At 40.6% G+C, this 24,963-nt stretch overlaps 1 protein-coding gene across 4 annotated transcripts in view; it reads left to right on the forward strand.

Annotated features, from left to right (window-relative positions):
- ARHGEF12 (Rho guanine nucleotide exchange factor 12) overlaps window positions 1–24,963 on the forward strand; it is a 76,021-nt gene that overhangs the window by 42,432 nt on the left and 8,626 nt on the right. For all 4 annotated transcript variants that reach the window (XM_030505250.1, XM_030505251.1, XM_030505252.1 and 1 more), the window contains 32 exons: window positions 166–215; window positions 610–667; window positions 1,392–1,570; window positions 1,780–1,857; window positions 2,306–2,425; window positions 2,745–2,879; window positions 3,950–4,021; window positions 4,804–4,896; window positions 5,375–5,485; window positions 6,001–6,099; window positions 6,693–6,735; window positions 6,824–6,929; window positions 7,774–7,911; window positions 8,388–8,420; window positions 9,134–9,248; window positions 10,329–10,434; window positions 10,660–10,872; window positions 11,380–11,509; window positions 11,786–11,821; window positions 12,441–12,595; window positions 13,262–13,408; window positions 14,210–14,295; window positions 15,757–15,882; window positions 16,689–16,803; window positions 19,118–19,218; window positions 19,463–19,540; window positions 20,900–20,975; window positions 21,389–21,556; window positions 22,072–22,159; window positions 22,800–22,889; window positions 23,042–23,118; window positions 23,496–23,723. In XM_030505250.1, the coding sequence (XP_030361110.1) occupies window positions 166–215; window positions 610–667; window positions 1,392–1,570; window positions 1,780–1,857; window positions 2,306–2,425; window positions 2,745–2,879; window positions 3,950–4,021; window positions 4,804–4,896; window positions 5,375–5,485; window positions 6,001–6,099; window positions 6,693–6,735; window positions 6,824–6,929; window positions 7,774–7,911; window positions 8,388–8,420; window positions 9,134–9,248; window positions 10,329–10,434; window positions 10,660–10,872; window positions 11,380–11,509; window positions 11,786–11,821; window positions 12,441–12,595; window positions 13,262–13,408; window positions 14,210–14,295; window positions 15,757–15,882; window positions 16,689–16,803; window positions 19,118–19,218; window positions 19,463–19,540; window positions 20,900–20,975; window positions 21,389–21,556; window positions 22,072–22,159; window positions 22,800–22,889; window positions 23,042–23,118; window positions 23,496–23,723 (3,450 nt within the window). The remainder of the gene's footprint in view (window positions 1–165; window positions 216–609; window positions 668–1,391; window positions 1,571–1,779; window positions 1,858–2,305; window positions 2,426–2,744; window positions 2,880–3,949; window positions 4,022–4,803; window positions 4,897–5,374; window positions 5,486–6,000; window positions 6,100–6,692; window positions 6,736–6,823; window positions 6,930–7,773; window positions 7,912–8,387; window positions 8,421–9,133; window positions 9,249–10,328; window positions 10,435–10,659; window positions 10,873–11,379; window positions 11,510–11,785; window positions 11,822–12,440; window positions 12,596–13,261; window positions 13,409–14,209; window positions 14,296–15,756; window positions 15,883–16,688; window positions 16,804–19,117; window positions 19,219–19,462; window positions 19,541–20,899; window positions 20,976–21,388; window positions 21,557–22,071; window positions 22,160–22,799; window positions 22,890–23,041; window positions 23,119–23,495; window positions 23,724–24,963) is intronic.

Below are 24,963 nucleotides of genomic sequence, written 5' to 3' on the forward strand. Positions count from 1 at the left end.
AGAACTGCTCTGGTCTAGGTACTCGGAGATCTTAATATGATAGAGCCAGGGGGAGTTTGGGTGAGCGTGGGAAGTAGCTTCGTGTGGACCTACAGAAGTGCTTAAACCTTCTTTGTTTTGAATGCTTCTATTGCAATTGAACTAAATGGTTTCTTGCCTCTCTAGATGGAGCAGCCATGCGGGCTGGAGTGCAAACAGGTGATAGAATTATCAAGGTAAGGGCAATCAAATCATCAAAGAAATGGATCCTTTGTATTAAATTATTTCTTTCCCTGTTCTCTTTTAGCCCCAAACTACTGAGAAATCAAGTCAGTAACTAAAAAGACTAAACTTTAGCTGCAAAGTGATGGTTGTGCTACAATAGCTACTGACACAGATAGAGCTGTGATTTCAACTAAGCATTTGAATTAATGAATTCGATTAGCTACCCTAATATTTTTCTTCTTCCTGGTCAGAGATGGATTACTGTTTTCACTTGGTTTTCTCTGGGGAGGGGGGTGTGTGTGTGTATAGTTTTCTTCCTGCAGAGCTCTGCTCACTGAGATAAACTATTAGAAGTTGGAAATTAATAGCTAAACACTGTTAACTTTCCCTTCCTCCCTACCCCAGGTGAATGGCACTCTTGTAACACACTCAAACCATTTGGAGGTGGTAAAGCTGATCAAGTGTAAGTAATGGCAGGTTACTGTTTTTGTCCCTGTGCTCCTTTAAAGCATGAAAAGCATAATTTTAAAGGACAAGTGACTGATTCAGATATCAAGTGGGAAGAACGAGGTCTAACCATGCCCCATGCTGAGAGATAAAAGATGTGTGTGAAACAGTGAAATGAAATGGGGGTAATTTTGACATCTCAAACTTGAGCTGCTATGTGCTTCTGCAGCTTCTCCTTAGACTGATGCTGGATGTTACCATCAAACCTTGCCTATGAGTCTTCCCATCTTTTGATTCCATCTTAAATACCATAGCTATTCAGGCACTCCTTATTGTATGATGCCTGCAAAGTACTAGTGTTTCTAAAGAGAAGTACCTTCTTGGTTGATATTCTTGTACAAGGAAGAAGGTGGTAGTGGTTCCTTCCACCCTAGCAAAGTTTATTCTGTGGCATGAGCATATGTATACTGTAAATGCAACCTGGTAGATGTAACCTGCTGGACTAGAAATTGGATTGTGTGCTTTTATGAAGTATGATGAGCATGAAAGTTTTTGCATTACCTGACATTTAAACAGAGCTCTCTAAAACAGAGCTGTCAGTGCTCTCAGGATCTCTGGTTTGAAGAACAGATGGGTGAAGAATGGTCTGAGTTTTGTCTCTGGGGCAAAATGACGAGCAGAGAAACAGCAACCGTGGAAATCTGCAAGTGTGTCTGACATGTGAATTGTTCTCCCTGCAGCGGGTTCCTATGTAGCTCTCACTGTTCAGGGGCGCCCACCGGGGTCGCCTCAGATTCCATTAGCTGATTCTGAAGTGGATCTGGCAGCGTTTGGTCATATGTCTCCCATCATGACATCTCCCCATTCGCCTGGCGCATCAGGAAATGCGGAAAGGATTACTAGCCCAGTGCTTGTGGGGGTAAGATTTAAAGCTCTTCTTCCAAAGAACAGCACAGCAGTGGCAGAAATGTAGTCATATATGTTTTTTTCCTGAATTGTTTTGCTGCTTGCAGAGCTTTTCAGAGCCTGTGTTTAGGAAGTAGATGAAAAGGGGGCATATCCATTTTCCTTGTCTTTCTTCCCAGCCCCACCAAAAAACCCATCTCTTAATCTCTCTGTGTCTTCTAGGAGGAGAATAATATTGTCCACAACCAGAAGGTGGAGATTCTGAGAAAGATGTTACAGAAAGAGCAGGAACGGCTGCAGGTACTGGAGTAGCACGAGTTGGAGAGGGGTGGAGGGAAGTATGATGCAAATACAAAGATCAGTTGTTGAATCACTACTTAGCAGCATCTTCAACATTCCCACGCATAGCTTGCGTTTCAGCTTAGCTTTTCTGTATACCAACCTAACACCAGAGATCTAGTCACTTTCTTAAGTGGAACTGTACATATCCCTCAGTCTGATCTAATCCTTGGCCAAGCAAGCATCTTCGACTCTTATTGAGAGATTTCAGTAAATCTCTAGAGTGTGGTTATTTTCATATGGCACAGGAGAGAGAGGAGAGCTATGGGCATTCTGCAGCATCCACTTAGTAGGTATGCAGTTTATTGTTTAAAATGTGTCAATGAACATTGTAAGTAGTAGTAGGTTGTAGTTCTGAGCTTTGATATTGACCAGATACTGAGTGAAAGCTCATAAAACTATCTTTCAGTCTCTGCAAGAAGAATATAACCGATCACCCACCACACGATTGTTCAAAGAGATACAGGAAGCGAAGAAGCACATTCCTCAGCTGCAAGAGCAGTTGTCTAAAGCCACAGGCTGTGCTCAGGTAACAGAACGTGTCAGGCTTCTCTGTGCTATGTTCTGGGTGAAAATTCTTAGGGGATGATGGTGGTGTGGGCAAGCAGGAGTTCCCTGCGTATGCTTGTACAGGCAAATTGCACCCTCTAGAGTTGAGACTTGTGATTAGGCTTGCAGTGGCTGACAATACATTGCAATGTCGGTATATGAAGTAGACTTTAAAATGGATTTTCAAATCGTCTGTGAAAAACTGCTTTTAAAACACTAAGTGCAATGTTTAAGGATTGACTCTTGAAATATTCTACTTGCTCTCTTTTGTTGTCTTCCAACTCACTTTGTCTTTTTAGGATGGAGTCTTATCCTCCAGGTCTGTGACGGAATCGCTGCAGATCAGTGAAGTGGAGGCAGAGAGTGGGGATTGTGTGAGCAAGCTCGATTACAGTGGTGACAGCCCCTCCCGACCAAACAGTGACATTACTGATGTGAGTCTTGAACAGCTCCATGACTTTGCCTCTATACGGCTTGGATTTAGTTTTCTAGTGCAGATTCTTTATTGTTGGGTTGTCCTGTGTGTCATGCATATGTACTCTGACTCAGTAATACTGTATTATAAGAATCGGATTCTCATTACACACCAAAATACGTTCCTGAGAAAGCATACTATATTGGACTTCTGTTAGGACTGGGAAAGAAATAGTGTGGGGTTTGGGTTTTTATCCAGGATTAGATTTTCCTGGCACAATCCCTGAAACCAGACAAAGAAAGATGGATGCCAGTATCTTTCTCAGAACTCAGAGATGCCAGTTAGAGCATCTTCTAAGAGTATGGTAATGTTCCAATTGTGGTAGCTGTGACTCAGATCTAGTCATTGGGCAAGTTGCCATGAAAGTGGGGAAGAGCCTTACTTGTACCAAATAAGCTTCAATTATTGCCAACAGTAAAGGCCCTTAATCTGTTCACTCGTTAGTTCTCAATCTGTGTGCTCGTATGGTTCCCCATTGGAGTGCCTTAGCACCTAATCCTTAATTAAAAGTCACTATCTGATCCGTGCAGAGCAATCGAGACTCTGTGCTTGGGTTTTGGCCTAATTTTGTGGTTTAACTTAAGTATGTGGGAGCTAAATTTGTACTTGCATTTGGAAGTGAAAGGAAGGTGGGTCAGATATACCTCTAAGATGTGAAGATGTGTGACTCTCTTGAAACATTCCCTCTCCAGCTCCAATCTGACTAGATATTGCCACGTTTGTGTATAATAAATGCAGAACAAAATTCATAGCTATCTTCCTAATCAAATTAATCCTGTTAGTATTGTGGATGGTATTTGCTCATTGGAGATGATTGACACATCAAACATTGAAACGTAGCTGAAAAGACCTGGGTAATACTGTGAACACACTGAAGATAAGCCAACAGCACATGCTTTTTGCATGTTTAACAGTTCACTCTGATAGAAAGGAGAAGTTTTGGTTGTTGTGGCTGGAAGACTTACTGTGCAGTTCTCATTTTCCTGGATTTGCTGGTACTTACCAGAATCGAACTTCCTTCTTTCCCAGAGTCCTCGCAGTGGCTTGAAGGAGCGGGTTTATCCAGATGAGAGCCCAGAAAAGACTGAGGTTCAAGATACTGTGAGTACAAAACATCAAGTGTCGCAACAGCATCTGCCGTAATGGGCCCATTAAAATCTTGCTGGGTTTCTCCACTGTCTAGATGAAGCATGCATAAACTTTGGTTTAGAAATTAAAATGCAATTAAAATTGTGCAGGGAAAATTAATTAGCTGAGTAAATGTTTATGGAGCTTAAGAGCAGGCACATTTAGAGCCGAGAAACATATCATGAGCAGTAAAACAGCTGGACCTAAAATAGGTAGAGCAGTTGTACATATTTTACTCCTTGAGTCCAGCAGTAAATGATAAAGTCTTTTCTTTAGGATATTTGGTCATTATGAGGCTGGCATTGTCAGGGGCAGCCTCAAAATCAGGTAAAAATGAAACACAGCAGAAAGTGCAGACCTATCTGAATGTGTTCTCTTCCTCAGGATGGCTTCTGAAATGTTTTTCCCCTCATTTGCTTGACTTTCGAAAGTCGTATTTCTCCATTTGTACTAAGATGGCATTTGTCATATGCCACTTGCTTAATGTGCTCATGTCTGCATATGATGCAGTTGGTTTTGAATCATCTGATTTAATGTTTCTGAGTGCTTGTAACTTGGGAGAAGCATTTGTAAGGGGATCTTGCAACTGCAAACTTGGGCAAGGTTGAGTAAAGACACGTGGATTTCCACTGGGGTTTGGTATCGGTATTTCCAACTTGGTAAAGAAGTTTTTCTGTGCCAAGAGTGTAATAGCACTGTACATTTCTTCCTTCGCTTCCCTACCCTTCTTTTCCCTTGCTCCTGACTCACCACAGGATTCCCAGTCCAGTGTTGGAAGTCCTTTATCCCGAGTGGTGCCTCAGATCATTGGAGCAGAGGATGATGACTTTGACACTGAACAGGAGCAGGTGGGAATGACTTCTAGCCACCCCTTTTCTCTCTTGACCAGAATTATTCTCCTCTGTGCCTAAACTGCAGGTGCTCCATGGCTTGTTTTTATTGAGCAGTTTTTGTGTGGTGAATTAAGAATTGGAGAATCCTGTTATTGCTGATCTTGCCCAATAAAAACATCTGGGGAGTTTATGACAATATGCCATCTTTGCTATTTTCTGTTACTGTCACAGCAGTATGGCTGCCATGGCTTTTGACATATTTATGTGGAGTTATTTTAGCTGTCCTTTTGCTCTGAATTATATTTCATTATACTGTACTCAGTGCTCAGCAGCTCTTTCTGGGATGTTAGAATGGCATCACAAAGGTTCTGGAATTGATCAGTTCTCACTTTAATTAAACAAATGAGGAGCTAAGCTGTTAGAACAAAGCTTCTTGGGTTTTCTAACAATAGCTTTCCTGAATAATTCAAATAGTTTCCATGTCTGTCTACAGATTAATGGACAGTGCAGCTGTTTCCAAAACATTGAGCTCCTGAAATCTCGCCCAGCTCACCTGGCTGTTCTTCTGCATCATGTGGTATCCCAGTTTGACCCTGCAGCGTTGGTAAGATGATCTGGAATTGTTGGCCTGGCCCAAATTGGTAGTCTTAACCAGTGTATTAGGATTTCCTTGTTCTTATATAGCATTGTCAGTGACATGGCTGTATCTGCAAGGAGAGAAATGCAGATCCTGTGCAGGCATGAGAGTTCATTTCACATAAATGAAGAGAAGCATGAAAGAACCTCCCTTATGTTTAGTTGTTTACAAATAAGTATTTAGCTCTTGAAAGCATTTAATTGCACTCTAGGGAGGTGAGATTAGTTTTCTATGGGGAGGATCTGATCCCCCTGAGTCTCTCTTTTCCTGCCCAACCTCACCCTTCCCTTCTCTGCTGATTACCAGGGCAGCCCAGCTGAGGTTACCTGAGCAATCTAGATGGCTGAAAGTAGTTAGGAAGAGTTTCCATCCAGCATCACTGAATTCCTTGAAATATTTGAAAGAAAACTTGGAGTTAGGGGTGTTAGAATCTGAGTTCTCATGATATTACTTAATAATTTCTTCCCCTCTGTTTCCCACAGTTGTGCTACCTTTACACAGACTTGTACAAGCAGACCAACTCCAAAGAGACTCGGCGTGTCTTCCTGGAGTTTTACCAGTTCTTCTTGGACCGAGCTGCAGTATGTTCCAGTCATTTCTCTCACTTTCAAGCATATCTAGCAAGTTGATTTTGACCTTTCTCCACTGTCCTGAACTGGAAAAACTAAGGATTTATATAAGTCTTCCAAAATAGAAAGGTTTTCTTGTTTAAGTGTTACCAGTGAATATGGCAAAATACAGTCTTAGGTGCCTGGTAACTCAATAAATCACAGCGATTGTGTTGTCTGATAGAAGAAACAATTTCGTAATACGTAAGCAAGCTCTAGCTGTTATACATTGTCTTTTAGTTGATAATTGCTGCATATATTGATGTGGCTATTACAAGGATTGGGAAATTTTATGTGTTTATTGGAAAGTCTGAGAAACTTCTATCCTGTTTTGAATTGATCTCCCAGATAGTGTAGCAGAGGCTAGTACCACATCTTTAGATTAAATAATCCTTGTGTAATATAATATACATTCAAGATGGGAGTCTTGAATATATTTATACCATCAGGTGTTCAGAGGTATGATTTCAGCTAGTGAAGGGATTTTCTTGTGTGTTTTGTACTGTGCGTTTTATTGGGGTGCTGTTTGTTGTGTATGTTCTCGCAGCTTTGCTTTTCTTTTGCAGAACCTGAAAGTTCCAGTTCCAGATGAAATCTCCTTAGAACTAGGTAGAGTGCTCTTGCCTTGGATATCTCTTTCTGTGTTTCTACTGTCTGAAGCAGTCCAAAAGAATAATCTATTATCTGTGAATTACAGACAGAAGAAGGCCAGAACTCCTTCCTGAAGAGCTTCATCGTCAGTTTATACAAACTATGCAAGATAAAGTCTGTCCAGAAGTTCAAAGGAATCTGGAAGATTTCAGGTAACAGCAGTTATCCATGTAGTTTTTGTTTAATTCATGCTTGCCTTCAATCAGCATGTTCAGTATAGGGGAAGTCCAACCTCAAGGGACATAGTGATTCATCTTGGACTGAATAGGAAGATGCCACTGAGAGGGCCTCCAGGGTCACCCTATGACCAATCCTTGAATGTTTTTTGACACTGTGTTGCAAGTAATTAATTGCAAGATCAATTTTAAAGCTTGGATTCTTCATTCCTTGAGGCTATTTGAGGCTATTTCAGAACATTGTTTCTTAGGTGGTACGATATAAATCCTTCCCACTAGTTGTGTTACTGTCAGCTTATATCTTCCTTCTTTTTCCCCCCCTTTATTTTCCTTTTTTACTTCTCTCTCCCCTTTGGGCACAGAATACTTCACTTCAGAAAGTTGTCATGGGCATGTAGTAGAATTTGATAATTAATATGCCCTTTCATCTGAAGTTGTAAGAGCTCAGCGCCAACATGAGATATTAGACCAAGACAAGCGTTCAATAATGGAGGTTTTTTTGTCCCTAAAAATGTCTCAATTCAAGTCTGTGCTTCAAATATACAACCTGGGATGCTGCAAAAAGAGTAACTACTTTCTCTTGACCCTTGCAATAGCTGCCTCTCTTTATAAATACCATACAACATAAGTTCTCCAAAGGCTATCTTAGCTGAGTTTTACAGTGAGCACAAATGTTATAGCGAAATGTCACGACTTCTCCATTTTCATACAGAAACCGCTAATAAAACCTGTTTGACATTCTGAATGTCAGGAGATTGCTTTTCCTTGTTACAGGTCAGTGTTCAATTTCAAGTGATGCTTCCCTCTCCTCATTTTTCAGACAGAAACGTAGCATGGGATTGACCCTGGCAGAAGGAGAGCTAACCAAGCTGGATGCAGAGAGAGTTCGTGACCGGTTTGCAGTGGAGAAGGAAAGAGCATGTGCAGAACAGATTATTGCTAAAATTGAGGAAGTCTTGTGAGTAACAGCAGGTTTAATTGTGGGGGTAGAAGAGGTTCTACCCTGAACCTAACAACAGTAAAGGAATTAGGAAATAGAAGCAATTTGACATCACTACATTTACATTGTTTCCTCTGATATCAATGTATGTTTGAGTAATGATAGCCAAAGTAAGCTAATAGGTAAAGTCCATATATCTTTTCAAGGAGGCTGCTGTTCAAATAGCAGAGGTAATGCTGTCATTGCCAGCTTCTGCAGTGTTAGATCAGAGTCCCTTTTTTGGGTGGTGGAAACCTATAGCTTCAGAACCAATTTTTTCCTTTTAATGTGAGCTGAATGAGTCTTCCTTTTGGTTGACCTTCCCCACACCCCCTCCCTGGGACTTTCTAGCATTCTGAAGGATGCTTTGAACACAGCAGCTGATGCTCTGAGTGGATGTGAATGGGTGTTAATTGGTTTTTGAGCTTCATTTTTAAATTCTTTCTTGTTTTTAGGATGACATCTCAGCCTTTGGAAGAAGACAAGAGGTAATAGAACTTGCGTAGTCTTGGTGTGTGAAGTAAGAACCCCACCGCTGGCTCTATGTTCTGCTGAGCAGCATAAGACAGCCCTCTGCTGGCTGTTGCCACAATCTCTGATTTTCTAAATCCTCTGGCATAATTAATTTGAATTCAGAGCATCAACCTCTTGCTCTCAACCTCTTCTGATTCTGAAGTTTGTTGCCTTTGTTTCAGAGCTGAAAAAGTTAACTGTCACTGAGAGTTTGTTTCATCTGGTTTTGTCTTGTAGCTGTTTCAGTCTGGTCTAACATTTACTTTCTCTATGTGCCTTGCCTTGTTCAGTTTGTATACAACTGTCTGGGTAGCTTTTACTATACTCTTTACAGCAACCATACCTTTTACTGTTACTTAGTTTTAACAACAACTCAGAACTATCATATGAATTCAAGCATATATTTGGTGTATCATTTTAAGACCTTCTGTGTCACGCTCAAAATTAATTTACCTCCTGTGCTGATATGCCTTTTATATACTCCATCTTTTGCTTACGAGAGGAACAAATGCTGATATTAGCCAAGTCTTTTCCATTGTCTGTGATGATAGTTTGTTTCATATTAAAACAAAACCCCCAAAAGATGCCAGCCTCTTTTAGTCTAAAAATAGTTAATTTCTCAACAGAACATTTGCATTTGACTTTTCTCCTTATTCTCCATCTTCTTTGTTTTTTATATATTGGGCAGTTCCACGATGCAGTATGTGATTCTTACTTACATGAAACACCTGGGAGTCAAAGTTAAAGAACCTCGGAACCTGGAGCAGAAGCGTGGCCGTATTGGTTTCTTGCCAAAGATCAAGGTAGTAGTGTTGTGGCCAGAGTGCATTTGTTTAAAGCTCCCCAGCATGTGTGCTGCGTTAGATTTCAGAATCCACTTTTGCATGACGCATCAGAAGGTGGTGTGATTTTGCAGTCTTCATTGCAGCATCAAAAGGACCTGGGATTACTGAGCTGCACAGAAAACCTAACAGCTGAAATTGGGTTCTACATATGTTTTCAGACACATGCATTAGAAATGAGTTGTCTTCTTCTTCCTTTACCTGTATGCCTGAATTCTAGCTGCTTGGTTTTCACATTTCTAGCCTTATTAAAACTTGGGGTGAGAAATGTTTCTTATAATTAATACAGCCTTGAATCACGTGAGTATCTCATTAAGGCTAAGCTGGCTGTTGGCCTGCATGCTTTAGTTTTCTTCTTGCCCAAAACCTCATGCTTCACCATGCAGGCAAGCTACTCTTCCTGCCACCCACACTTTCTAGTTATATAATGAATGTTTCCACTAAAACTGCATCTCTGTGGGTGTATTCAGTAGTCTCCCACAGTATGGGGGTGTCTCTGGTCACAGTAGCTACTTATTTTCACCAGCATTCCAGCTGCTTTTGAAATATTAAGACTGTTACGAGCAGTTCTGCACTGACAGTGCAAAAAGGTTAGTTCAGGCATTCACAACCTTTCTGAACTGGTAAGATAAGTTGCACTTCTGTCTCCCAGAATGCAGTCTGTATGCTTATGGAGGCTTGGAGCCACAAGATGCTGTGCCCTAGAGAAACAAAGTGCTAATGGTTGCTGTAAATTAGGCTCATACTCTAGGGAGGAGAGTGATCTCTAGTTCCTGCTAAGTTAAAAACAGGCTATGTGAGTTTTTTGCTTATAACAGACATATCTCTTAAGATACTGTGGCTCCCTGCTGCTAACCGTGTTACACACCATTCATAGGCTGTCTTTGCCTCTGGTGCTGCAGGATGTTGACCTCTCAATTACTTGTTAGAAATAAAACTCTCTTGTAACCAAACTCCTGCAGTTTTAAAGAATTAGTCAGTATCTCAGTTAATAATTACATTTGAAGACATAAGTGACCTGTTTGCTTTGCTTTTCTGCAGCAAAGTATCAAGAAAGAGAAAGAAGGAGAGGAAAAAGGAAAGAGAAGAGGCTTTCCTAATATTCTGGGCCCACCAAGAAGACCGAGCCGACATGATAGCAGTGCAAGTATGTAAAACAAGCAAATATATGTTCCCTAACTGTTAGTCTGAAAGCCAGGTAAAGTCTCTGCTGTCTTAAAAAGCTGTGCTAGGAAGACTCAGTAAACTTTTTGCTTTTAAACATGTTTTCGAAGACACACAAACCTAATTTTGTCCTGAAATTCTTCCTCTCTTCAACACTGAAAACAGGCAAAAGCTCTTTCAGCAGTGTAATGGCTCTGTGTTTGTTCAGTTGGCAGAGCCATGGAAATGCAAAAGCCCCGCCATCTAAAGCACGTACCTCCAGCATCTTCCGTTAGCCCAGAGCCAGCAGATTCTAGCAAGATGCGCCAGAGTGGGTCCTCCAGTGAAGGAACAGATGGGCCATACCCACCTGCCAACCCAATGTCTCCTTTGGCAATGGGTCCCTTTTCTTCTCCAGAGGGAAGCAAGGACAGCGAAACAGGTAGGGTGTTACTAGCAAAGAGGACTGATGAAAGATTGTGTTGTGAACAGGATATGCAAAGCACAGTTCTGATCATAGAATGATAGGATGGTTAGGGTTGGAAAGGACCTTGACTGATGCAACAAACTTGGCAAATTAGGAAATGATTTTATATCATTAGGCATGATCTTCCTTACTTTAGTCATCTTTTCTGATGTAGTATCTGGTTCAAATTAGGAAACCTTATCAAGGCCAGAAATTGCTGTTAGGTGAATCCTCTTAACTGTGGCATTGGATCATCTAACAGGAAGAGAACACAGTCTCAGGTGCCTGCTTTTGTAAGCACAAGTCAGTGTCGTCTGGAATCACTTGTCACTGAGATTCTTCTTACCAACCTAGGAATTCAGTTCCTCCAGCTCTAACCTGAAATGAAGCTGTGAATCCAGAGGCTATGGAAAGGCTATGGAGTTCTCTAATGTACTCTAATTTGTTATGGTTCTTGACATTTCATACTTACTTTCTGTTTAGGTTTGAAGCAGACAGGAGAAGCTCCACCTGCTAATGACTGTATGGATGGCACACCCCGCACACCTAATAATACCTTTGAATTTCCATCTCCTTTGGAAAACTTGCAGGAGGAGGAGGGAGAATCAGAGAGGTAACTATGGTACTCTGTTGCTTGAGCCTTGGAAGAGAATTGGTGTGGCTGTGGCTGTTGAAGCTTAGTCCAGTTGTTTGTATTAAACGTTGTAGAAGTAGGCAGTAGTGGTCTGTGACTGCTCCTATGGTAGTGCTAGAAAGCTATGCATCAGGGTGAAGCTGACAGATGGACAACATGTTCTACTTAGGAGGTTAGACCTTTATGATACTAAATGCCTGAGTGGGGTGAAATTCTTGCATAAGCTTCCCTAATAATTTCTTTTGTTCTTTGCAGAATGGTTGACATGGGAACACCAAAGCCTTTTCGCAAGTGAGTGTGCTTACAGATGTTTGAATTTCACTGGATTGTTTAGATGGTAATAGGTTATAAAGTAGAATGCAGTAGTGTTCATTGTTCTGAGCCACTACAGTTGTCTGAATGATCTTCCCTTTATCTAAATAATACATATATGAAATGAGACACTGGCATCCATATATAGGACAGGTGGAGTGAATCATATGCCAGTGAGCCCTGTGATCTATGAGTGAAGTGTAGTGATTGTTGTATCTACTGATTTGAATTGATGGATTAAGGAGATGAGATTTCCATATTTTCTTTTTAAGTCTCTGTATTGCTATTAGCTCTGTATCTGCAGTTAGATGGATGAAAGAAATTGTAACCTGTCCTTTCACCAACTCGATAATTGACTTCTTTTATCTGTATCATTAAAACCAGTGTTATGGAAATACTGCAAGAACAGATATTCACTCTTAGTTGTTCTGTAAAGGGCAAAATTAGAAAATATGCCTATAGGTTCAGACACGTGACAGCCTCCAGCTGTTATGGAGAGCATATTCATAATGCTGTACGACTGTTATATATGCTTAAGTTTTTCTCTTCTTTCTTCCTGACCTAACGTGGGAAGTACTGACATATTTTTTCGTGTTAGGATGGACAGTGTTGGTTTCACAGATGTACAAAGTGAAGATGAGCTGTATGATTTTGACATGGACATGGACCCTCCCAACTGGCAGCAACTCGTGAGCCGAGAAGTGTTGATGGGGCTGAAACCCTATGAAATCAAGCGCCAAGAAGTGATTAATGGTGAGATGGATATGGACTTTTTTTCCCCCTAGCTCACCAAGCACAAAGTTGAAACCTGTCCTTTGGAGCTCTGAAGTTCGTAACATTTGAAACTAGGTCTTTTCTTCACTGATCTGCTCAAAGTCATGGCCGTGGTTTGCAGAGTTCGTGTGTGAAACTTGGAATTGTTACTAAAAAGTATCCTGAGATGAGACTGATCTAGTCCTTAGAGAGGAAATAAACAATATTAAGTGGTTTGACACTGAAAGGCAAGTTTGCAGTATCATGTTCTGTAAAGGAAAGCAAGAGGCACTGCCTAGACTGTTGGAAAGCACATGATGCCAATGGAAAGCTGCTACCAAACTTCATCTTCAAAGCTTCATATTTGATTTTCAGGTCTTGCAATCCTGCAGAACACTCTGTGTGGCTATATGAGCTGCTAAAAGCTTACTGTTTGTTTGGGGAAGACTATGAGTCATGAATCAATGGGCTGCTTTGTTCTTTAAACATGGAAGTATAGCAGAGTGTGGCTCTATTCTGGAGCAGGCTGGATTATGGGCCAGCAAGTTGGTGAGGGAAGCTTTTCAAAGTTCATACTTCTGACTTCTATTTGCTTCACATTTGGACCCGTGTTGCCACACCTCTTTAAGTAGGTAATTACACTTGTGCTTTCCCTTCTCTCTTCAGAATTGTTTTACACCGAGAGAGCTCATGTCCGTACGCTGAAGGTTCTGCATAATGTCTTCTACCAGCGTGTCACCCGGGAAGGGATCCTGAACTCCAGTGACAAACGGAAGATCTTTTCAAATCTGGAGGATATCCTTGGGCTTCATGGTAAGAGCAGCTGAGGTGCCTTTCAGCTTTGTAGTATCAGCTGGAATTCTGGATACAAATACCTGAAAAATTGAAGCAAGTGACCCTCAAACAAGAGGCAACCTCATAAAGCACTACAGCTGAGAAAGAATACTACAGAAAGGTGGTTCTTCTTTTTGCACACAGTTTGTTTTTCCTTTTCTGATTTACAAAGATACCTTGATAAAGAATGCATGTGTCCAGTGTTTCAGATACTTGCTTTATCTGGGTACACACTCTCCTGTGCTGTTTCATGCTTTGATAAAAGGAGCAGTGCTTTGATGAATGGTCTTTATGGGTCAACATTCAAAACGTTACAACTGTTGTTGAACAGGATGTGAAAACAAATCTGGAAAGATTGATGTCTTGCAGGTAGTTTTGAAGGGTAACCCTTCCTAGTTGTGTAGAGAAAGGACTGTTCAGGATCAGGTTTGGCTCTGCCACTGAATAATCACTTGTATGATTTTATGCAGGTGGATTGAAGTGCGTTCTGCTTTATTCCTATGTTTTTAAAAGGGCAGAGATCCTCAGAAAACATAAGATTGGAAAGGTTCTTAAGGGTCATTTGAGGACAGGGGAGACAGAAGTGCAAAGGAGTTAGGCAACATCTTCTTAGATAATCTGCTAAATTTACTATGTCGTGAGACACTTTCTTTTTTAAATTTAATTGAAATCATTACAAATCTAGTCTTGTCCTAGAATAGCTTTTATTTTAAAATAAACACTGAAAATCAAGCAAACCATTTGAGCAATATTAATAAAATTAACTTTTCTTTTTTGAAGTTGCGTTGAATGATCAGATGAAGGCTGTCCGAAAAAGGAACGAGACATCTGTTATTGGCCAAATTGGGGAAGACTTGCTTTCCTGGGTAAAATCCTTTTTTGCTTTCTTGTTCTAGAAACATTGTTTTCAAGTCTGACAAGCAGAGCCAGAGGTTAATTATAACATATGTATTAACTGGAAAGGTTATTCCCAGTTAATAGGAACTAAAGGTCTTAGAGCTGTCATTTCTATGGAGCCAACACAGAACTAGAGAATGAGGGTTGAACGAAAGCAGGAGGAACTTGTAGGATTTTCATTTGACTAGAGACAAGAGTAATTTAAGGAAGAACAAATAGTTTTCTTATGCTGTGTGGGTAGAGTAGAAAGGTAATTTTGGAGACATAAAGGTGAGAGTAGGATTTGGAAAAATGTAATGACACGATTTATTTCAGTAACACTGAGATGTAAGTCTTGTGTTGCCTGTGGTGCAATTAAAAGATAGGTAAAAATACCCGTTTCCAATCCTAGAATTCATATAGCTGAACCTTTTATAGCTTGCTTTCTGAGCTCCAAATGACAGGAGAAGGAGTGATGTAGCTTGTTTAGGAAAAACCAAATTCTCTCTTGGGAATCTCCCAGTTTGCTGTTTGTTTTCAAGCCGACTTAATTTAGGATTGAAGATTGATTTGCTTATTCTTTTCAGCTTTTCATGCAGAAGTCTCTTGTGGTTTTTTATATCCCACTGTTTGTCTAGTATTCCAGAAAAAAGGAAGAAAATGAAAATCAGATGTGGCTGGTAAAGAAACGCCTCCAACCCTTTCACTTCTGCTGCATGTTAGATAAAAGCAAGGAAATACTTGCTGGAGCAAGCTAGGTCTTGAGCTAGTAGTTATATACCCTTGCATAGTGTTCTGGCCAAGTGGCTAAAACAAAAAGCCACAGGATCTCATTCTCTAGAGTATTTTCAGGAGTTACTACTCTGCATCACAGAGCGGGTAGCGGGAATGGGAAGAGTTGCAGTTTCAATAACAGATTAACCATCTGTTCCCTGCGGCACATTTCTCAGCCCTGCTTATGGCTATCGCTTCCCCTAGCCATGTTTTATTGCTTTTGTTCAGGAAATAACAAGATATGTTATATTCTGGTGTTTAAACATGGGTATCCCAGAGAAACAGGATGACCTTTGGTCTTGGCTTTTCTGCCCAATACTCTGGTAAATAATCCTTTGTCATTCGTCTGAGTGCAGTTTTTTCTGCTCTCCTTAAGGCTGACAGCAGAGACATGGCGCTGTATTCTCCCTCTGAATCAGCAGTGCGTTTATGGAAAGGTTTGGATGTGCTAGAGATGGAGACAGGAGAACTGTAGAGTTTGAGATGTAAAGAGGTTCCTCAGTACATTGGGAAGATGAGGCCTTAAAACCAGGGTGGAAATGACTTCTCATATCTTGCCAGCAATTCCTTTCTTTCCTGGCAAGACCAGTTGTGCTGCGTGGCTAAATGTCTGTTGCATGTGGCACATGCTGAACTTGAGACTGTCTAAATTTGGCTTTCTTTGCTTTCTGGCACAGTTTAGTGGACCAGCAGAGGAGAAGCTGAAACATGCAACTGCCACTTTCTGCAGTAACCAGCCCTTTGCTCTAGAGGTCATCAAGTCACGCCAGAAGAAGGACTCTCGCTTCCAGACTTTTGTACAGGTGAATTTAATGCAAGGGTTTAAGTTGCCTGAGGATGTGGCTGGTGGCCAGCGTAGCATAATGAATGGTTGTAGATAAAGTTGTTATAATTAATGACATCATGTCTGACATTGTCTTCAGATTGGGATCATTTCCAATACCGTATTTATCTCTGCTAATCATTTCTGGAGGGAGGAGCCTTTCATTCTGGGGAACACAGAATGTCCTGGTAGGATGCAGGAAAGCACATGCTGTCCCAGGCAGGAGATGGCATCTCATTTGAGGTAGCTGTTTCCTAAGGATATATACTTCTGTGGGGAAAAGTGCTTATTGTAGTGCAATTTTCATGCATGTCACGGGCAGAAGACAGATGATATACACCTATTCTGCCTGCCAGGAAAGGGGCTTGAATACATGTGGCATTTGGAGGAGAGAACATTATCTTCATTACCACAAGCTGGGAAAACTGGTAATACAGGGGTTGAGGTTACACTGAAAAATGTACTGTAGTTTTGCTATAGTATGAAAGCCTGCACTGATGTCTTCTCTGTATGGTGGTGATTGAGATTGATTCGAGATGGTACCAGGCCTCTGTGAAGTAATGAGGGAAGGAAGCTGCTGCTTTCGTGATGAGCCTTTCCTAGATGTAATTGCAAGTGGAGAGGGGATGTGTTGTCTGGATGATAGATCTTGGCATTTCTTGTCTTGTATTTAATTACTGGAAAGTGAAGTAATAGGTGTTTATGTGATGAATGGATGTTACACGTTCAGGTAGTTACTGCCTTAATAAAAATGACAAATGCAGATATTGTGCTGTTTAAATTTAGGATGCTGAGAGTAATCCCCTGTGTCGACGGTTGCAGCTGAAGGATATCATTCCCACAGAGATGCAAAGGTTGACTAAGTACCCCCTTCTGCTGGATAACATTGCTAAGTACACAGGTAAAGCCTTTCCTCTAGGGTTCATGCATGCATCTCAGCAGGTTTTGTAGACAAATGTGGTTTCAAAGCATATCATAGAATCCCAAGAGTGGTTTGGGTTGGAAGAGACTTTAAAGCTCATCCAGTTCCAACCCCCTGCCACAGGCAGGGACACCTTCCACTAGAGCAGGTTCCTCCAAGCCCCGTCCAACCTGTGAAGTTGCAATACAATAATTGAAATGTAGTTTCAAAATGTTAGAGGAGGGAGAATGCTAAAGTTCTGAAGATAAACCAAATCACTCTGCTTAGGAAAGTTACTGGCAAAACAACTTAATTTGCTATTAGTGTTTGAAGAAGGAAACCATGAGTTCCCAACTGTCTTCTCTCCACGCTCCAGTTCATAGCCCATTTCTTAGTTTTACACTATTATGGTTATTAATGAGGTTTAGTGATTACAACAACCAAATCAAAGTGAAGAAAATATTTTCTCTGCACCCTCATATTTCTGATTGTAGAAGAGTAGGTGATAATGTCAATAGCTGGAATTACATTCAGAAGAAAAAGAAATGGAGAAAAAAGAGCGGGTATCATGTAACTCTTCCTTATTACATGCTCTTAGCAACCAAATCTTTAGGAACTGGCTGAGAGGCAAGTTGCATTTGTGCTATTGTTTTGAATAGTCATTAGCATGCCTGTTCTTTCTGTACTTTTCTGGATATATTTATTCTGCAGTCTTGATGGAAATAACTAGAAAGAATTCAATCACAAAAGAGGATAATCTATTTGTTTCAATAAATTGGTTTTCAATAGTAAATATGCTCTGATAAACATTTTTCCTGAATTCAGGACATTAAGATAACTAAATCAAACTATTAAGAGAAAACACATTTAGGTGAATTCCAATTTCCATGTAGGTGCAATTGAGAGAGAAAAAGAATAAGATCTTCAGTAACAGAAATCCATAATCATCCATAACAAACATAAAAATGTGAAGAATGAAGAATCTAATAAAAACCTATCAAGTTATTCCATTGCTTAAACAAGCTTGACTAGACATAGGGCATGCTTCTGAGCAAGGAATTAAAGAAAAGGAAAGCATTATAGAATCTAAGCAAAAATCATGTACTGTTAAGGCTTATGGCAAATCAACATATTTCTTTAAGGAGAGAATAAAAGCAGGTGATACAGAACAAATTGATTCTTTTTCTTTAAGGTCAATACAATACAGTGTCAACTAAGAATTTGAAGCAGAGTGAACTTGGAAAGCAATGCTTTCTTGTACAAGACACCAACAGAATCTTAACGTAGCCCGCCTTCCTCATCTGCTGAATCTCTAAATCACTGCAGAATGTTTTAATGTTCTTGCAGAAGGTGAAGTCTAGCTAGGATGTGTTACTCTGAAAGATATTTCCACCATAACAGGAGAAAATAAGATTAATAATACCACAGAATAGCTTTTCAGGTTCACTAGCAGATACCTGCCGCAGTGTAATTTCATTACTCATAAAAACTATACTGCATTTACAAGTTGACTCTAATCGTAATTAGGAAAGCATGTGATACTCCATTATCCTTGATGTACTTGTTTATTTGCCTGTTAACTAAATCCTTAATGGGGCATATGGTGGTGAGAATGGATGCGGTTCACCTGTGTCTATCCGTGTATGAACAAGTGATGTTGGTAAGAAAGATACCTCTTGTTTGGTTTTGCTGTAAAGGAAGACTGGTTTTTACCATCAGGCTGTGTGAATATAGCCAGTGATACTTCTTTCCTAAGCTGTTAAAATAAATACAGGCAATCTAATTGGAAACTGTTACTGTGTAACACATTTTTTGGATGTTTTGCTTTATGTTTCTTTGTTTGTCTTTCTTCCAAAATAAATAAGAAGGACTGGGGGAAAAGCAGAAGCCAGTAGTCAGTTGCCAAATCCTGAGACTTTGGCTAGCTGGCTGTGTGTCATCTTAAATATCTACCCCAGGACTCTCTTTGTACCATGGTGGAGTCCTGGTGACCTTTATAGGTTCCTCAGAATACTTCTCAGATTGATGTTTGTGGAGTGAATAGTTGCCACAAGCTCCTCAAAAAGGGAGAGTGACAAGTCCTGTGCTTGTGCAATGGTACTAATCAGAGGCCAGTGCCTTGTGCAGGGCAGAATGAATTCTCTCCTGTCACATACGTGTTTTGTCATTTCGCCTTTGAAATGCAGTGCTTTTGTTGGTATCTATTTTGTGAATTGAAGTTCTTTCTCGAGTTTGAGGTCAGCAAACTGCACTAAATTTCTGTTTTTTATAACCTATATTGAAAAGCGTTCTTCATTTCCTTTTTCTCTTGCAGAACTGCCTGAAGAGAAAGAGAAGGTGAAGAAGGCAGCAGATCATTGTCGTCAGATCCTTAACCACGTGAACCAGGCTGTCAAAGAGTCTGAGAACAAGCAGGTAGGAGGTGAACAGAGTGAGCATCAAGGCTGGGGGAGAAGAGAGTTGAAGGGCAACAAGCTGTTGAAGACACCTAGAGTCTTTGTACTAGTGACTTTATATTGTGCTTGAAGATGTTTTGTGGCTCAAGTATTCCTGTGAGAGGAGGAACCTGGGCATTTGAGAATGAGTGGAAGTATTCATGACTGCCTGCATTCTGATGCCAGTGAGTTTCACTAATCCATCTTCATTAAATTTTCTGCAGCATTTGGAAGATTACCAGCGTCGTCTCGACTTGTCACCCTTGAAACAGTCTGAGGATCCCATGATGGATGAGTTCAGGGTGAGTGACAGCATTAAACCAATCTCTATGTACATCACGATTGCAACCCTATTGTTCAGCTTGTGGATCTTTCTGCTATAGTCTTCTGATGTACAATCAAATGGTCCTTGGAGATGAATGTTTCTGTACAAAACCTAAACAATTAGTCTCAGAAATTTGAGTTTTGTTACCTCCCTGAATGTCTCTGTGGATGTAACAACTTGGTTCTGCATAGAGTAGTGTCGATGAAGCTTGTAAACTCTCTGAAACAAACCTTAATGGTTCTTGAGCTAATGTACTCTATCGCATAAGAGAGATCCGATGGACCATAGGTTGTCTTATGGATATATTTCTCAAATGATTGCATGCCTTTGTTGTGCTGTTGGAACTGGGGAGGCCTCAGAGAGTCATGAGGTGTTGCAATGCAGTTAGCTTTGAAAGAGGAGCTTGCACACAGGCTGATTTGTATGCAAGAGCCACAGGTACAGCCCAATGAAGTCTTAAGTCCAGTGCTAAAAGTCCTGTGTTTCATGGCCCCTGCAAATTCTTGCAGTTACATTAGTGAAGCTGGTTACTTGCCCCTGGCTGCTGTTAAGTGGAATGCTCCACATCCTTGGAGCAGGACTAGCTTTGTGTCTTGTATAGATTGTCTGTTGTTTATTTATCACTCCCCTCTCTTCCCCAAAGTCAGTATGTAGCCAAAAAAATTTAATATGAAGACTTTTATGTAAAACTGTGTCATGGATCCTTCCACAAATAAACCTGCAAGCATTTTAGTTAGGAAATGAAGAACTTGCTGTCAGTTATGAAATCTTGCTGTCATTGATTGTAGACTCTGAGACTTGGAAGGAATGACTTGTGAAAATTGTCACTTCTACTTGCCTGCAGATCTAAATGTCACAAGCACTGAAATGACTGAAGAATCCATTGACATTATAAAGTCCACCAGATCATTGGAATGATTTGTATATCAGTATATCATTTGTAGGCACACTTGACTTGCAAATCAAGTGCTGAAGCATTAACCAGTTGCAGTACTAGAACTGCTAGCTTTATTGGGAAAACTCCTTCTAGCAGTCAGATAACATCCTGATGCCTTAGTATCTTGAGCTGGTAGCTAAATTCTCTACCCTATGACCCCCAGCATCTGCAAAAGAGCAGTGAAAGAGGAACAGTGATAGCATTTACATCTCTCAAGATTTTGGTTTACAAGCATACCCTACTCCTGATCCGCATTTCTTTTTCCGGGCTGGGTTTAGCTGCTCATCTCCAAACTGGAGTGCCTATCCTAGCTTTCCGTCTGACATTCCCATGCTTTACCATTGCTTGCTTCCACAGAAATTCCATAGTGATACTATTTTTTCTTTTCTCTGGTGACAGAACTTGGATCTAACAAAGAGAAAAATGCTTCACGAAGGACCTCTAACTTGGAAGGTTAATCGTGACAAAACTATTGGTGAGTCCTGTTCCATCAACTGACTGACTCTGGTTTATGTGGTTTTGGTGACAAGGAGAGAGAGAGAGAAAGCATTTCTGCAGTTTCCAGTTACGATTCTTGCTGCCACCTGTAATAATGCCTGTGTGTTGCTCAGAGCTGATTAAATTATTCTTGTCAATTCTGAAATGTGCTGGAGTGTCATTAAGGCCATGCAGGGACACAGCAGTCAGTCATGAGATGATCCAGTTCCATCTGTAGCTTTCTGATGTAGTTTTCATGAGGAAAATTTGCAAGCTTTGCCGAGAATGGCATAGCACTGATTACTGCCTCTGCATGAGTAATCGAAAATGCAGCCTTTTTCTTTCTGCAGGAGTGTGATACGAAACTATGAATTCTTTAACTCATTCTGGGTTCTTTTGCACCCCATGCAGATCTCTACACTCTGCTTCTGGAGGACATTCTGGTGCTGTTGCAGAAACAAGATGATAAACTGGTACTGAAGTGTCACAGTAAAATCTTGGCATCAACAGCTGACAGTAAACACACCTTCAGCCCTATCATCAAACTGAACACTGTTCTGGTTCGTCAGGTGGCAACAGGTCAGTATAAACCAATTGAGAAAGCAAGAGAGGAAGCCAAAAAAGAAGATGAGATCAGTTGAGGGTAGATGTTTTTGCCTAGAGTTTCAGAGTAGAACATGAGAAAATGTGTAGGCTTAATTCTTGGTTGTCCAACATCTTACTTAGTATGTATGAGCTGTTTAACTTCTTTGCGTCAGTAATAGGCATGGCTTGAGTTTTAAATAGACTTCTAAATTAAAGTACTCTGATTGTATTAGATGAAAGGTGCTCTAGAAATTATTAAGAAGGAAAAGAGGAGAATTAAATCTGTTTCAAAATGGTTTGGGCTGTAATGGCTCTTTTCTTTCAGGACTAATAGGCAAATTTCCTGGGTAAGGAGAGATTGATGTTTGTATATTACAGCATTGGAGGGTTATTTCATGAACTCTTCTTTCATTGCTGCTGGATGGGGGTATTGTCAGTTTCAGGAATTTTCAGGAAGCTATGTGGGACAAAGCATCTAGCTAAATTCTTTCTTCCCTGTGTTCCTTCAGATAACAAAGCTTTCTTCGTCATCTCCATGTCAGAAAATGGCGCTCACATTTATGAACTGGTGGCACAGACTGTGTCAGAAAAGAATGTGTAAGTAATTGGTTCGGTTCCATCTGCTGCTTCATTTGTTGTGCCTGGGAGATCTTTTACATCTGCTTGCCTGTAGTGACTGTGCAGGTGTCTGTGAATTACCTGAGTTCCTTCTCTCATAGCTGAAAACGCAGCTATGTTGGCCTATGTAGGAAGTATCCAAGGATAGTCTCTCCCAATTAGAAGCAGCAGGGGGACAGTGTGTACACATGCACTAGTGAGCATGTGTATGTGTGTGTACATATAAACACATATGTATTTAAAAACCACCCCATACATACACTCAATGCTTCTATTGTTGTTGCTTGCTGTCTGGCTCACTCCAGACCCTTTTCTGGCCTTAAAAACACTGTTATTTACCTTTGCAATTCTGGTCTTACGTGATTGACTGCCAGATCAGTAACTGAAATAATCCTGCATCTGTATCCTGGTGAGGTGAGCATTGTGCTGTGGTGCTTCACTTATGGCTGCAAGGTAATACTAGGAATTGAATGTACCAGGATTTAAAAAGAAAGAAAAAATATATTTGTGTTGATAAGAAAAGCAGTAAGAATGTTAGCTGGATTTAAGAGGTGTTCAATGGACAAGTATTCATTATGCTTCACATCTTGCATGTTTTTATTTGCTGCTTCTACTGCAGATGGCAGGACCTTATAGCTCAGATGGCAGGGACCGTAAAAATGGGGAGTACCAGAAGAGTAATTCGATTACCAGAGTCAGGACCTGGCGAGTAAGTAAAAGTAGCTGGAGGAGGAAGGGCTGGTTTTTGTTTCTCTGGTACCCCTTCTTCTGCTCAAAGATTGCGAGCCAAAGCATGGATTCTCATGCAGTGATTCAGATATATGTGACTAAAAGAACGTGTTCATTCTTTACTCCCCGCAGAGAAGAGCGTGAAGAAGAAGAACAGCAGAAGCTCAAAGAGCAGCATGATGTTCCTGCCAGTAGTCTACAAAGTCCAGGTAAAACTCTGGTCCAGATAAATCATATCAGTAGATTTGCACATGGAGTGCAAATGCACCAAGGTGTACTCCTTGTGGCTTGGGATCTTTTGGTAGCTTTGACATTTCAGGAAACGAATGATTTCTTTACAAGTCATGTGGAGAAGTGATACTGAGCCTCTTGGAAATGTACCTTTTAATATTTCTATCTGGTTTATAAATTACTGGTAAAGATTCTTTTTTCCCCTAGAAGGAATTAGCCTTTTATCAAGCCCATGCTCAAGGACTATATTTTTCAGTGTTTTCAGAGATTTCTGTGGGAAGCAGAAATTTCTACAGTTTATCATCGAATTTGACATAGTTGTTTAACCTGAATCTATTTGTTTTCTGTTTACTAGATAAAGATTCGGGCCTCGAATCTCCCTTAATACTGAATGCTCAGTCTTCTTCACTCATCATGTCTGAAAAGTCCAAGGTAGAAAGTCTTCTTGCATCAGAAGGACAGTTTGATAAAGTGCAGCAGGCAGACCTGACACTTAAAGATTCTTCTGCATGCTATGAACACACAACCACCAGTTTATCTTCCATATCAGAAGGGCAGTGGGCATTGGATGCGTTAAGGAACTGTAAGTATCTGTGGGCAGTGTCTGGTTGGGATGTGATGTGGAGATGGGCACTGCTAGGTCAACCATCTGAATCAATGAGCTAAAATAAAGCCCGTTTCTGTTAAATATCGATTCTCTCTGTGCTGTAGATCACAGCATAGCAAACCAAAGTGAATCTGACAGCAGGAAATTCTAAGTCCTGAATTCATATACTGGCCTTTTCTTTGGCTTTAATCATCTTGTTTTTCCGTGGATTTCCCATGTGTAAAATGATGGTGGTAATGAGTTGCTACTTACTGGCCGTGAAGTGCTTTGATGACAAAATTACATTGCAGAACTTTGTGCAGTGCTTTACAGTGCCGTTGCTGGATGTTAAAAGACAGTGTAGCAGCCTGTGGACTTATTTTCGTAGGACTGGAGCCAAATAGGAGAGGTTGCATGAGTTGCAGAACATGATTTTGCATGGTTTTCTGTACCCTGCAAACATATGGGATATACTAGAGCTTGACAAAGTCTAGGTTCGGATTTTCTGAGGACTTGGGATGTGGTTGGATATAATTAGCTCAACACTTGTATGTGTTGTAGAGAAATTCTCCGGATGGACAGATTCTGTATTAGAAGATTTTGAATCACTTCCTCTGTTCTCTGGCATACCTCCTTTCAGAGGAAGGATGCAGAGCCATGCAACCTACTTGATCAGATCTAGCAGTGCGATTCCTAAATATAACTTCCTAAAATTTGAATGAATTCATTAATCCATGTATCTCCTCTTGGCAATTCCGAAAGGGACACGAAGTCCCTCAGTTATGCGTGGAGGGAATAGTCTGTATTGCTTCTCTGTTATTTGCTTTTACCAACGTGCAGAAGATTCATCTCCTTGGCCCAAATTCTTTCTTCCATCTCTCTGTACAAGTAAACAACAGCTCTCTGCTATCTAATAGTTTATCTCAGATCTTTTGAGCCATTTATGTTTCTCCTTCTTAGAGGATTCAAAGTCCTTTTCTAATTGTGAATGCTGTATGAATGTTCTTGGTGCTTGTTTTCAGAGACCAGCGCTAAGATAATCTTAGTCTGTGGGGTGTGCAAAGGCAGTGCCCTAGCATCTCATGACTATTCAGACTTAAAAGAGCAGCCCTCTAACAGCAGCAACATGTCACTCACATTTTGACAAGAGCCTTCCACTCAGATGAGTGACTGGTATGCTGTATGACATCATAGCTTTTCCTGGGTGTTACATGAGCATTATATGGTGAGAATGAAC

Source organism: Strigops habroptila, chromosome 17 (genome assembly GCF_004027225.2).
Source record: "Strigops habroptila isolate Jane chromosome 17, bStrHab1.2.pri, whole genome shotgun sequence".
Lineage (NCBI taxonomy): Eukaryota > Metazoa > Chordata > Aves > Psittaciformes > Psittacidae > Strigops > Strigops habroptila.